Genomic DNA, 14,814 nt, shown 5'->3' on the forward strand with positions numbered 1-14,814 from the left:
TATGCTTTTATGTAAGCAAATGTGATATATGTTGTTAATTTCTTTGAGTATTTACATCTGAAATTGATTCATATATTTAGGAATTTTATTTGTACTGTTTAGATGTTGAATTTTAATACAGACTTGTTCCTTTTGTGTACCTTTTAATTTTTACCAAAATATTCCAGTGTAGTCTTTGAGTTGTTTCTAGCTCTGCATGTAATTTCTAATGTTTTGCATATAACAAGCATGTACTTAACATGGATATACTGTCGAAAGCCACAAAACCGCAGTATTTGTCTCAAGAAAGCTTCTCATATTGACATATAGTGCTAGAAGGCAGATAAGTTTATCAGTTGCAGATGAAAAGCATCCAGCAACATGATGAGGGAGGAAAGAGCCCAGGGTTCAACATAGAGCAGGGTCCAACCTACCCCCAAATGGTGCAGATCGCTACTACAAAGTTGTCCGCAACCAGGTCTATAAATCCCACATGAGTCCTGAATTCCCACATGAGACGAGAGGAGGACAAAACATTGAACTAAGAATATTGTGCAGCTGTGTCCTGCCAAATCCTCATTCCTCAAAATAACAAGGAGAGAGTCCAATATTCTAAGGCAATAGTCTTCTTCCAATCATATTTAAGAAGGATAAAGGCTGTACTCTTGTGTTAAATGTGACAGGGACTTGTTAAACAATGTCCTGATTATCTCCTTAATTACTGGGTATTTCTCTAATTACTAGTTATCTTCCAAAATGCTCCATTGCTTCTTGCTTAATATAAACAAAACTTAAAAATAACGAAAGAAACTCTACTACTACTATTACTACTACTACTACTACTATTACTACTACTACTACTACTACTACTACTACTACTACTACTAGTATTATCACCACCATTACTACTATAATTACAAGAAACCCATTGCCAGTCAAAGTAAAGTAGTAAAGTTTGTATATTTTCATCAATTCAATGTATTATTGTTGCTCAATACATATAAATATGATGACCTACAATAATGGTATGTTGAGAGAATTTAATTCACATTGCAGTTGACTATCCTTCCTCTGGAGTCAATAAAATAATCGTTAGTAATGTAATTACTTAGTTAATTTTATCAAGTATAACATCTTTGTGTCAAACCCAGAACTGTGTCTAGAGGCAGATGCAGTCATTTTGTTTTTAGTCTCTGACAGTCTACAGCATTGTCTATAATATACGTATGTATGTATATACGTATGTATGTATATACGTATGTATGTTTGTAGTCTGTATACTTAACTGGCAATCCTACCAAGCCTGCCTGCTTGGTAAGAAGGGTAGTTTTTATTGGACACTCCGCAGGAGGAAACACAAACCCTATCAAAGGGCAGATAACGTAGGGTCAACAGCCATCAAACAACTGGGAGTGAGAGACCAGTGGCCTTTGCTTAGACATCTTTCTAAGAGATGGAAAACTCTGATGTAATGCCTGCGACTTCCTTTGCATCCAATGATGTAGACGAGTCCTTCTTTTTGGACAAATGCATACAAACAATTTAGGGAGTGGGATTGGCCCTGTGCAAAGCCTTTTTTCACTTTAAAATGCTCCAGGCACAGGGGTCGCTTGTTTTGTAACATTTCTATTTTATGTTGCATTCTGTGTCTGGCTGTAGCTGAGAAAGGCAAAAAACCTCAATGGAAAAATTCATGATGGAATGAAGGGATGTGTCAGCATGGGTGGTAACCCTGGAAACACCCCCTCCTGCAAGAGGGGCCCCCTCATTGCCACATCTGGTTAAAAGAGTGTAAGTCTCTAGCAGGACTGAAAAACCACATCTGAGCTGCTCATATTTAAGAGAACAATCAAATGATGTCACTACTCGAAATCTAGCTGCATCCATCTTGTATGTCTACAAAACAATTATTATGTTATGTTCCAACTGGGAGAGAGTCATTAGCACATTGGACAGAATGCTTTGTGGACTTTCTTCTAGTTCTTTACATTCTGAGTTCAAATCCTGCTGAGGTCAGCTTTGCATTTCATCCTTTCAAAGTCAATAAAAAAAACGTACCAGTCAAATACTAGGTCAACGTAATTAGCTATCTCCCCCCTCCCTTTAAAAAATTTCTCTTTTGTGCCACCATTTGAGTTCAAATCATACCAAGGTTGATTTTATTTGTCATCCTGTAGATGCAGGCATGGCTGTGTGGTTAAGCAGCTTGTTTCCTAATCACCACTTTCAGGTTCAGTCCCACTGCATAGCACCTTGGTAAGTGTGTTTTACTAAAACCCTGGGTCAACCAACCTTGTGAGTTGATTTGGTAGATGAAAACTGAAAGAAGCCCAGCATACATATGTGTGTGTGTGTGTGTGTGTGTGTTTGTGTGTGTGTCTCCTTATCTTGACATTGTACTGGTGCCATGTAGAAAGCAGCCAGTAGACCCCATAAAGTGGTTGGCATTAGAAAGAGCATCTAGCTGTAGATCAGTCATTTGGTTCTTATTGTGCCTTGTGGCACTTGAGGCAAAAACAAGATCATTCCACCTTCTAAAACGGAAAGCATCCTTCACAGCTTGTTCCATTGTTAACTCTCTGCTTTTAAGATTGTTCTCTGCCATGTTTCCTTTGGTCGGCCACGTCTTCTTTTACCTTGTAGAGAACCCATTGCAAAACGATTCTGACAATTGAGTTCAGTTTATAGTGACAAACTCGACCCAGCCCTTTTCATCTCCTTGCTTCAATAGTTTTTCCAGCTGTAGAAACCCTACAAAAATAGACAATGGAGCCTGGCACAGCTTTCCGGTTTGCCAGTTCCTGTCAAACTGTCCAACCCATATCAGCATGGAAAATGGATGTTAGACGATGGTGATGACGTGCAGTAGTTGTAAAGGAGTGTGACTGTTATATAAGCAGTGTTATTCATTGTGACTCTAATGTGAAAACATGTCCTTCCTAGGGGAAATATTATCTTGCTTAGAAACCCGTAAGTGTTGGCAGAGGGAAGGATATTTGTTTACGGAAAATGGGATTTGGTGAATTCTATCTGACCCATGCTCACATGGAAATGTGGACTTTAAAACTATGATTGTGATCTTTACAGAATTTCTAAAATAAGGACCTGCGAGATTTCATTTTTCTTTTCTTTTCTTTATTTTTTATTATGTTATCTCTTTTAAATGGGGTTCACTTTTCATGAAAGAGTATGTTTATGTCAAAGGGAATACATCTATATAGGGGCAGATGTGGTTGTGTGTTAAGAAGTTTGCTTCCCAACCACATGGTTCTGGGTTCAGTCCCACTGTGTAGCACATTGGGCGAGTGTCTTCTGCTATAGTTTTGAGCCTACCAAACCCATGTGAGTGGATTTGGTAGGTGGAAACTTGAAGAAGCTTGTCATCTATATGTGTGTTTGTGTCTGTGTTTATCTCCCACCTCTGCTTGACAGCTGGTGTTGGTTTGTTTATATCTCCATAACTTAGTGGTTTGACAAAGAGACCGATAGAAAAAACACCACGCTTAAAAAATAAAAAAAATAAATACTGGGGTTGATTTGTTCAGCCAAAATTCTTCATAGTGGTACCCTAGCATGGCTGCAGTCAGATGATTGAAACAAGTAAAAGAATAAAAGAATATTTGTGTGTGTCTGTCTGTGTAGGAGTGTGTGAGTGTGTGAGTGTGTGTGTGTGTGTGTGTGTGTTGGTAATACCGTTTCTGATTGATGCTGTGCATGTGATGGCAATAAAGTGGGGTTGATGCCATCGACTAACTCCGTCCCCTTAAAATTGCTGCTGTTGTGCCAAAATCAAAGACTGTTCCATTTAAGTGTTATTTTATATTTTTTTTGAATTTCAATAAAATTTTTGCTGTTTTTGCGAAGAATGTTTGAAATGGCTTTTAGAGACAGAAAGAAAATAAAATCATAATCATTTATAACATTAGACCAAATATTAGTGAAAGTTCCTGCCAGAAGATAAAGAATGAGGCCAATTTTTTTCTGATACAAATCAATTCATGAAAAATAGAATGGTTTTAAGAAAATTAAGAAAATTAATTTTAGGAGTAGAAATAAGAAATAACAAAATTATTTTTAATAATCTAAAAAAATAGACCAAAAATGACCATTGAGACTTTAATATTGTCATCACTGAAAATTTTCAAGACAAGCAATGTGTTCTTTGTGAAGATTAGCTTTTAATATGTTACTACTGATTTTAGGTGGCACCAGTCCACACTGTAAAGTAGTTGGCATTTGGAAGGACATCCAACTGTAAAAACCATGCCAAAACTGACCTTTCCTGTGCTGGTGTGATGTAAAAACACTCTGCCCACTATGTGGGATGGTTGGTTTTAGGGAGGGCATCCAGACACAGAAGTCTGGTGCAGTCTTCTGCCTGACCAGCTGCTGTCAAACTGTCCAACCCATGCCAGCATGGAAGGTGGGCATTAAACGCTGATGATAAGCTGTTGGCTCACTGGGCAAAATACTTAGTGTCCTCATGTCACTCTTTATGCTCTGAGTTCAAATTCTGCCATGGTCAATTTTGCTTTTTATCCTTTCGGGGCTGATAAAATAAGTTTCTGTTGAGCATTGGGGTTGATGTAATTGACCATCCCCCCCCCCCCCCCCCATCTCCTCCGAAACTGCTGGCCTTGCATCAAAATTTGAAACCAATATGTAATTCCTGATGTGTGTTGGCTTATCTGGATCCTTGAGCTGGTGGAGACCTTAATAGCTTGGAGACAAAATGTCTCTTCGTGTCACTTTCTCAAAACTTCTGATCCCAGTTACAATTTTGTCCATTGATTATTCTGGTTGTGCCAAGGAGGCAAACCTTTTGTAAGAGTTCTACTGGGCACTCTATTCCAATTTCCTTCATATTCCTCTTGAGGCCTTCTGATACTGTCCCCCACAAGGACCCAACAATAATTGGTACTATCTTCACTATTTTCATTTTCCAAAGCCACACTATTTTATACTTAAGAGGGTTGTGTCTATTTTTTTGCCTTCCTTCTTGACTATTCGTGGGTCAAAGGGGCATGCAACGTCAAGTATACAGTGTATGTGGTGCACCTTGTCCACCACCAATAGGTCTGGTCTGTTATGTTCTAGCACCTGATCTGTTTGGATTGGGAAATCCCAGAGGATTTTGCAGGTCTCTGGCTCTGCCACTCTCTGTGGTTTGTGTTCATACCACGTCTTGCTTCTCTCTAGCCCCCATTTTTCGCACAGTTTCCAATATAGCACTATTAATACCTCATCATGTCACTACAACTTGTAGTGGTTTTGGGCAAGTCTAGGGCATTCGTTTGCGATACAAGCAATGGTTTTGTCTACTCTGTTACAGATGTGGCACAGTAGAGGCATTTTCTCATTCCTAAGGTTGACCCTCCATTTCATAGCCGAGACTTGGTCTTGTGCTGCCATATTGGAATTGTTAGTGTGTCAGGCAAAATGCCTAACAACATTTCTTTCAACTCTTTTTGTTCTGAGTTCAAATCCTGCCAAGGTTAACAGACTATGGAACCACCTCCATCATCGTTGCCATCATTGTCATCATCATCACTGTCATCATCATCACTGTCATCATCATCATTGTCATCATCGTCATCATCATCATCGTACAAAATCTGTCATGTATTAATTTAATTAGCAGTGATGTTATCCTGAAGATTGCTGACAAAAAAGTCTCCTCAAATCTCAGGAATCCTTCCCAGGATTATTATTATTTTATAAAAAATATGTGTGGAGTATAATACACGTTCGTTCCTGTGTTGTTGTTCTAGTTGTTGTTGCATTCACCTCTGTAGAAAGAACCTGTTGAAGACTTCTATGGGAAACTGTTTCGAATATCTTTTCTGTCTGACATTTGTAACTAGAGTGAGAGAATAGACTACAGGTATGTTGTTAATCCTTGAGGATTAAGATTAAGGCTAAGTATAATCTTCGTACTCAGTGGATTATGATGATGTTTAAGTAGTTTTGTCATTTTCTGAAATGTGAAAACACTTTTTGGATTAATGTTTCTACCAATTGTTTTTATTATTTTAGAAAAAAAAACAACAACCTGTTTTAGATGTGGCTTTTTATTCTTTTACTTGTTTTAGTCATTTGACTGCGGCCATGCTGGAGCACCACCTTACAGGGGGGTTTCTAAGTCAAAGAAATCGACCCAGGATTTATTCTTTGTAAGCCTAGTACTTATTCTATCAGTCTGAGGTAAACACACCAACATCGGTTGTCAAGCAATGGTGGGGGAACAAACACAAACACATACATATATATACATAGATATAGATATACAATGGGCTTCTTTCAGTTTCTGTCTACCAAATCCACTCACAAGGCTTTGGTTGGCCTGAAGTTATAGTAGAAGACGCTCAAGGTGCCATGCAGTAAGGCCGAACCCGGAACCATGTGGTTGGGGAGCAAGCTTCTTACCACAGAGCCATGCTTGGACCTAAATTCTCGTAGTAAGTGTATGTGTGTGTGTGTGTGTGTCCTTGTGTGTGATAGTTGTAAACAAGTGTCACTGCCATACAGGCAGTCATTCATTTCCAGGATTCTGAGAGAACATGACTGGAAGGGCATCCAGCCATAGACAATTTGCCTCAACGGGTTCCTTCTGACTCATGCAACCATGGGAAAAATAGACATAAAAAGAATGATGATGATAATGGCAATCATGATGACAATGATACAAGCATTGAAGAGAAATTCTTCTCCAGCCTTCATCGGGTGTCCTGGGGAAATTTCAAACCTGGGTTCTCATTCCTAAGGTATTTTTCAATGTTGTTGTTGTTATTATAATTATTATTATTATTATTGAAGTCATTGCCTGGAATCGAACTCGGAATCCTGGGGTTAATAGCCCACGCTCTCAACCACTATGATTCTGAGTTCGATTCCAAGCAGTGACCTGAACAATAATAATAATAATAATAATAATAATAATAACATTGAGAAATTTTTTTCTTTCTACATTTTTTCTCTTGTTTCTAACCATTTTTACCATTCTGTAAGTGTTTGTATATACCTAAAAAGTGAGCCATCAACTCCTGATTTCATGTCTTTCTCTTGGCACCACATTGGAAATAAAGACCTGTCATTACTGATGCCATGTCTAGTAATTGGACAGTTAATGTTTGTATCATCTCCAAAATTATAGACCTGTGCCGTACTGTCAAGTTTCCTTCTAAACGCAAACAATATTTAATGCAAAGATGTTGTTTATTGTCTATTTTTAAGTCACAAATCCCTCAGGTTTCTCATTCGGGATGTAGATAATGACTATCTCTGCAAAAGCTTTGCGTAGATTGATGCAGGTATGGTTGTGTTGTAAGAAATTTTGCACTCCAACTACGTGGTTCCGTGTTCAGTCCCAACGTGTAGTACCTTGGGCAAGTGTCTTCTACTATAGCCCAGGGCTGACCAAAACCTTGTCAGTGGATTTGGTAGTTGGAAACAAAATGAAATCCATTATGTGTGTATATATCATCATCATCATCATCATCATCGTTTAACATCCAGTTTCCATACTACCATGGGTTGGACAGTTTGACTGAGAACTGGCAGGCCGGGAGGCTGCACCAGGCTCCAGTCTGATTTGGCAGGGTTTCTACAGCTGAATGCCTTTCTTAATGCCAACCCCTCTGATAGTTTAGTGGGTACTTTTTCGTGCTACCAGCACAGGGGCCACTTAGCTGGTACTGGCATCGACCATGCTCAAATGGTGTTTTTTGCATGCCATTGGCATGGGTGCCAGTCACGTGGTACTGGCATTGGCCACGACAAGGATTTCATATGCACACACACACACACACACACACACACACACACACACACACACACACACACACACACACACACACACACATAATGGCCCATTATATATAATGATGATGTATATAAGTGTTTGTCTTTTACCACTAAAGTAAGTACTAGGCTTAAAAGAAAATAAGCACTGGGGTCAATGTGTTTAACTAAAATTCTTCAACATGGTGCCCCAGCATGGCCACAGTCTAAATGACTGAAACAAATCAAAGACAAAAGATATATCTTAACTTTTAAGGATACTGTCCTTAAAATCATTAACAGCAGACAAATGAAAGTCAAGCATTGTACGTACGTCAACCCCCAACGTATTCTAAATTTTGCTGCAGTACACCATTTAACTGTAGTCTGCTTCTTTTATTCTTCTGCACCATTTTCCATTCTGGTGGAATCAACTATTTACAGGATGAGTGATGGGAAGACATGGATTAAATTATATTTGCATCACTAAACTTTGCTTTATATATATTTCTGAATTCATTGATTTTTCTTGGTTTATTGTGAAACTGTAGAGAATTTTGGTTTTGTTTACGTCTTCCTTTTTTTTTTTTATCAAATCTAAAAGACACACATAAAAAAAAAAAAATTTGAATAAATAATACAGGAAACATTTTGTTTAATGCAGTAATGATGAGTGTTTGTAAATTGAACAAGATTCTCAGTATTTTCACTGGAAAAATTTATTGAGGATTGTTTTGCTGTTTTTGTTTCGATTAGAAATCTGTGAAAAGTAATTGAAGATAATATGTGAGGCATAGATAGACAGATCGACATATGTATAATATATATATATATATATACACACACACACACACACACACACAGACACACATACACAGACACACACACACACACACACACACACACACACACACACACACACACACACACACACACACACACACACACACACACACACACACACATATATATATATACATATATATATGTAGAGAGAGAGACAGAGAAAGAAAATAAAAGAGGGAGTAAAAAAGAGATCATTGATTCTAAGAAAGCTACATCTCATTATGTATTGATCGAGTTCATAAAATGTTAAATGTTTATATCCATTCTAATTTTTATGTCTTTTATTTGTATCTATTGTACAAATAGATATTTTCAAAAACAAAAGAACAGTAAAAAACAAAAAAATAAAGAAACGAAAAACATGAAAAAAAATCCTTCACCCAAATAAAGATATTTTTCTCTTTCTAAAATCTATTGTTTATTTTCCTTCTTTTCTTCACATTTTTTATACACTCACACACACGCACACGCATGCATACACACACGTTCACACAATCTTTTTTTTTATGAATAGATGTTTTCCGCTGCAAGCAATTTCCGAACAAGGTTAAAGGGGAGACCAGAGTTACATAGATTAGAGGAAATAATCATTCGATGAAACTTATTTTTGCATAGCATTCTGAAAGAGAGAGAACCGTTCTCAGTGATCAATTCTTTTGGTTAAAAAAATGAATAAATAAATGAACCACTACCACCACCATCAAAAAAAAAAAAAACTACCAAAAAGTGTTTTTAATGAATTGTTTTACTTCGTAGCCATATTAAACACCCTTTGTTGTTTCTTTATTGTCTTTACTCTGTGTGTGTGTGAAGGACTGGTTTCATGTAGTCATGTTCTTTCTTTGTCCACAATATAAAGAGCTTGTGAGCAAAAAACTGGTTTCCTTGAAAGAAAATGTTGTGGTGTACCTAAACCCTTTTGACACCAACCCACCTGAGACCGCCATCCTTGGTTCTGTGATATAAACTTCATGTCTTAAAGTGATCTAAATTAAAACCTTGCATCAAAATTCCATGTTAATTTATCTTCCAAACCCCAGATTAATCATGGACAGTTATTTTACATAATTCTTCATTATTTTCACAATTACTTGAAATAAAGGCAGAGTATTCCAACAGATTAAAAGCTTCCATCAAAATTTCAGGCTAATTTGTTCCAAACACTGGATTCGTAATGACAAAGTTATTTTAATAAATTCTTTATTGCATTTCAGTAGAAATTTGGTGACCTCTTTCAATCTTATCCAATCTTTATATTTGTTATCCCACTTCTCTCTTCTTGCCCATTCCCCATCTCTCATTTCCCCATACTCTCTTGCAACCCCTACTCATCTAGGCTCCCTGTTCTTCTGCCCCTTCTCCTTTCTACTCACCTTGTATCTTGACAGTCCACCCAGGTACCACCTCATCACCATTAGATTTTTGTCTCCTTCCAGCTCCACCCTGATCATTCCTCACCCTTTCTTGTATAATGTGAGTAGTCATGTAGCTCCTCTACAGCAAGAAACCTGTTTTGCTCTGTCCCCTTCTCTCATAATTTAATCCCTCACCTCCTAGCTCAGGGCTCTTGCATGGCAGCATTAATGCTTCTGGAGCCATGAAAAAGTATTCAGTACCAGCTGTAAAATAGTTTGTATTAGAAAGTACATCTAGTTGCAGAAATCATACTAAAGTAGATAGTGGAGTACAATGCAGTCGTTGGGCCCCCCCTCAAGTCCTGTCAAACTGTCCAACCCATGTCAGCATGGATGTCACAAATGGTGAGGACAATGCTGATGACTTGTGAACATGCCAACATTATGCTGAGAGCAAGTATTTATAGCCAAGTGTAACAAAGAGAATAAAAGTGTGTCATATAACTAAAAAGTGATTCTGTTTTATGACTGACTTCAGCATTGAGAGCTGATAAGAGCAAATAACAAGGTTAGATAAAACCATTTAACCTTGTTATTTGGTCTGATCAGTTAGGAACAGTCAGCAATTGTATTGAGTGTTCATGTCTTTCTGTCAGCACAGTAAAAGAATTTCAACATGAATGTATCACACTGTTTATGTATCTATCAACGATTCTGTCATAGGTGCAGGTGTGGTAAGAAGCTTGTTTCCCAATCACATGGTTCTGGGCTCAGTCCCACTGCATGACACCTCAGACAAGTGTCTTCTACTATAGTCTCAGTGGATTTGTGTGTGCGTCTTTGTTTGTCCTCCACCACTGCCTGGCAATCAGTGTTGGTGTGTTTATGTCCCCGTAACTTAGCAGTTTGGCAAAAAAGACTGAGAGAATAAGTACCGATCTAGGAAAAAAAGCCCTGGGGTTGATTTGTTTGGCTAAAAGGACTTCAAGGCAGTGCTCCGCATGGTCACAATCTAATGACTGACAGAAGAAAACATAAAAGACACAGTATTTTGCTCATTATACAGTTTAAATATTTTTTATAACTTTTATCTTTTTAACCAAGTTTCTTGTACACATTGCATGTGACAGGGAGACAAGACTATCATTTCCCCATATAGGATATTAAACATGACTTTATTATCATATCATGGAGGTATTGAGGGTCACCCAAACACCTAACCATCACTGTTTTTATCTCTTTCCAGTTTCATCCAGACCCCCCCCCCCTCACTTCTAAATTGCAAGTGGTCATGTAGTTCTCTTATAGTAAGAAACCTGTTCTGCTCTGGTCTTTCTCTCTAACTTTAACCCCTTAGCATTCAGATTGCTTATTTATTAACATTCCTTTGTATATGGTGTGTTTGTATATTCTTAGAAAGACATTGTAGGTTAGGTGTGAGAGGTTGGACTGGGTCTGTTGTAACATAAAACAGGTGGGGTATTTGTGCTGGATATGGCCAGGTTAAATACTAACTGGTTAAACCCCCTATTTCCTGCTTCTCTCAGGGTTCACAGTCGTGCAAACTGCACGGCAGCCTCACCAGCGCTGGTGACAGGAAAACCTCCAGTACGCACTCTAAAGTGATTGATATTAGGAAGGGCATCCAGCTATAGAAACCATACAAAAGTAGGCACAGGAGCACAATGCAGTTCTTGGACCCACTGGATCTTGTCAAACTGTCAAACTTATGGAACATGGACGTTAAATGATGACGATGGTGATGACAGTGGTGATGATGATGGTGATGATGGTGATGATGATCCTTGTCAATCATTGAATTTATTTCAGTATTTCTAAGAATAGCAAAAATGCCAAGTGGTGGTTAATTGTATATTTTAGATATTTTGCTTGGCTAAAAGCAACTCTAAAGTCATAAAAATACCCACATAACAAGTCAAGGTCTCTCGAAATACCCAGATTAATAGAAACGTTGCCAAGCTTTCAAAAGTGTTGCCTGACAAGTTTCTGCTTCAGATTTCTCTTCTTGAGAAAAGAAGACTTTGTAAAACTTATCACCAGATTATTGTAGCATTTTCAATGAAAGGTAAATTTTAGTATAAAGCATTCAGGGATGGTGGTAGCTGCTGGTGTGTGTGTGTGTGTGTGTGTGTGTGTTGCCTAAATAGCAACATGTTTGTGCTGGGAATTCAATCACATATCTGCTGTTTAGCCTGGCAATCATCAATCATTTTTGCTTATCGTCCACTTTTCCAGGTTTGCATGAATTGGACAGAATTTGTTGAGGTACATTTTTTTCCCCTACAGCTGGATGCCTTTCCTGTTGTTAACCCTCAACTTGTTTTAAGTGAGACAATGTCTCTCTGTTGCCTTTCTTCTCTTCTACAGAGAAGACTGGCAACAAACAGCTTATGTGACAATGATGCACATTTACGACAGTCCTGTGATGTGAAGATAAGGGAACACCCAAACACCCACCCACCCCCATATACACACACACAATCACTCCCTCCCTCTCTCTCTCTCTCAACAAGCTTTTTCCAGATTTCATTTTTGAAATCTGCTTACAAGGCTTTTTGGCTTGGAGCTGTAGTCGAAGTGACTTGCTCAAGTGCTGTGCAGTGGGATTGACCCTGAGATTCCATGGCTGGGAAGCAAGCTCTTTACTACCTGCACCAAATGCATTAAATATCTCTCTATCAACACCTCACCTCTCTCATCAGAGTTATGCTTTAAAAAAATGTTATGATATATTAAGAGGTGGGGGGAGGGAGGTTCCTGCCCATGACCTTTTCTAAAAGGTCTCCTTGACTGACAGGTGAAAAGGAAGGAAAAACTGACTCAAATCTTATTATAGTAAGAAGATATTAAGTGTGTCAGTCTGGAAAATTGGTTCTGAATTCTTGCAGTTGTGGAATCCATTAATAATCCTTTCTGCCTGAAATTTGGGGCAAGGGGGCCAGTCATTTAAATTTACCCCAGTACGCAACTGGTACTTAATTTACCAACCTCGAAAGGGCTTTGTACCTAGAGTAGAAAAGATTATATTCACCTCACCTTCATTCCTCATCTCTCACTCTCCCCATTCCCTTTACTCACCTTGTACTTTGAGGGTCTCTAACCCTAATCCACACACCTCCCCACCACTATTTTATCTCTTCCCTGCCCCAACCTGATCACTCTTACCCTCTCTTCTAAAGCGGGAGTAGCTATGTAGACCCTCTACACCAAGAAACCTGCTTTTTTTGTGGCTGCTTCGATCACACTTTAACCCCTCATCCCTTAGGATAAAGCCACTTATTTTGGGGCTTGTAATCTTACAAACTGCATGGTGACCTCACTTTTAATGGCAGCATGGACCGTGTACCCAGTACATGCTGTAATGTGGTTGGCATCAGGAAGGGCATCCCCCTGTAGAACCCAAACAAAACTAGACAATGGAGAATGATGCAGTCCATGGACCCATGGAAACCTGGTCAAACTGTCCAACCCATGCCAGCATCGAATGGAAACACTAAATGATGATGATAGTGATGATGAACTTCAACAAGTTGTTAGTTTTTTTCTTCTCCCCCCCTCATTTTTTTTTTTAATGCATGAATTTTAAGAGAATAAAAAACTTCCCCCTCCCCACCACACATCAGACTTTATAATTATATTTGTCTATTGTTTATTTTCCAGATCCAGCTTCTGGAGTTACGCACCAGCAACTATGAATTTGATAGCCAGTGTAAGCGCCAACAACGAGGTAAATGGCCTGACCGAATAATTTATTCCTTTTTTTTTAATTTTCTTTTTCTTGTTTTCAAGAATTTGTAAGAACTGTATGTGGGTGTATAATTATCAATCAGTTCATAATACTGCCATTTATCAAAGTATATTGTGCTGTAATCATAATATATATATATATAATTTGACAGAGTATAGTAAATATATCATGTGATCGGGTCTTCTCAGTCACAGCATATCTCCCAAGGTCTGGAAGTAAAGTGAAATCACAGCCGTAGCCTATACCAGGGTTGCATAACCAGCCCACTTAAAAAAGTACCTTTGGATTGTCAGGTGACACACTGTGCTTGAGGAGACGTATTAAGTCAAGTAAGACCAAAATCAAAATCAAATCACAATTAAAAGGAAATTGTAGTTGTGGCCGATGCCAGTGCCACCTGATTGGCTCCCGTGCTGGTGGCACGCAATAAGCACCATTCATGCGTGGGTCATTGTCAGTGCCACCTGACTGGCTCCCCATGCTGGTGGTTGATGCCAACACCCCACCACCCTGACTGGCTCCGTGCCAGTACCATCTGAATGTGGTCAATGCCAGCCCCCTTGCCCCGACTGGCTCCTGTGCTGGTGGCATGTAAAAAGCACCAACCGAATGTGGCTGATGTCAGTGCTGCCTGACTGGCACCTGTGCCAGTGACATGTAAAAAGTACCCACTACACTCTCAGAGTGGTTGGCATTAGGAAGGGCATCCAGCTGTAGAAACCTTGCCAGATCAGATTGGAGCCTGGTGCAACCTCCTGGTTTGCCAGTCTTCAGTCAAGCCATCCAACCCATGCCAGCACGGAAAGTGGACGTTAAACGATGATGATGATGATGATGTGATCATGATTGATCAGACTATTGGATATTGTTATACAAGCAACATCAAAGGCAGGTTAACTAGCAAGTTAGTTTTTGTTTGTGGCAGATGTTCAGGTGCAATAAAGACTGCAAACAAACAGGAAACAACTTCTATCTCATTCCAGGGTGAAAAACTAGAGGTAGTCGATAGCTTCCGCTATCTGGGCGACCAAGTTAGTAGTGGGGGTGGGTGCGCTGAAAGTGTAGCTGCTAGAATAAGAATAGCCT

At 38.8% G+C, this 14,814-nt stretch overlaps 1 protein-coding gene across 1 annotated transcript in view; it reads left to right on the forward strand.

Annotated features, from left to right (window-relative positions):
- The window catches only part of LOC106867335 (GRIP1-associated protein 1), a 31,138-nt gene extending 17,345 nt beyond the window's left edge, over positions 1-13,793 (forward strand). The window contains exon 2 of the mRNA XM_089350209.1: positions 13,641-13,793. Within this exon, the coding sequence (XP_089206335.1) occupies positions 13,641-13,778 (138 nt within the window). The 3' untranslated portion in view covers positions 13,779-13,793. The remainder of the gene's footprint in view (positions 1-13,640) is intronic.
- Positions 13,794-14,814: the final 1,021 nt, after the last annotated feature.

Source organism: Octopus bimaculoides, chromosome 4 (genome assembly GCF_046866305.1).
Source record: "Octopus bimaculoides isolate indiv1 chromosome 4, ASM4686630v1, whole genome shotgun sequence".
NCBI classification, from domain to species: Eukaryota; Metazoa; Mollusca; class Cephalopoda; order Octopoda; family Octopodidae; genus Octopus; species Octopus bimaculoides.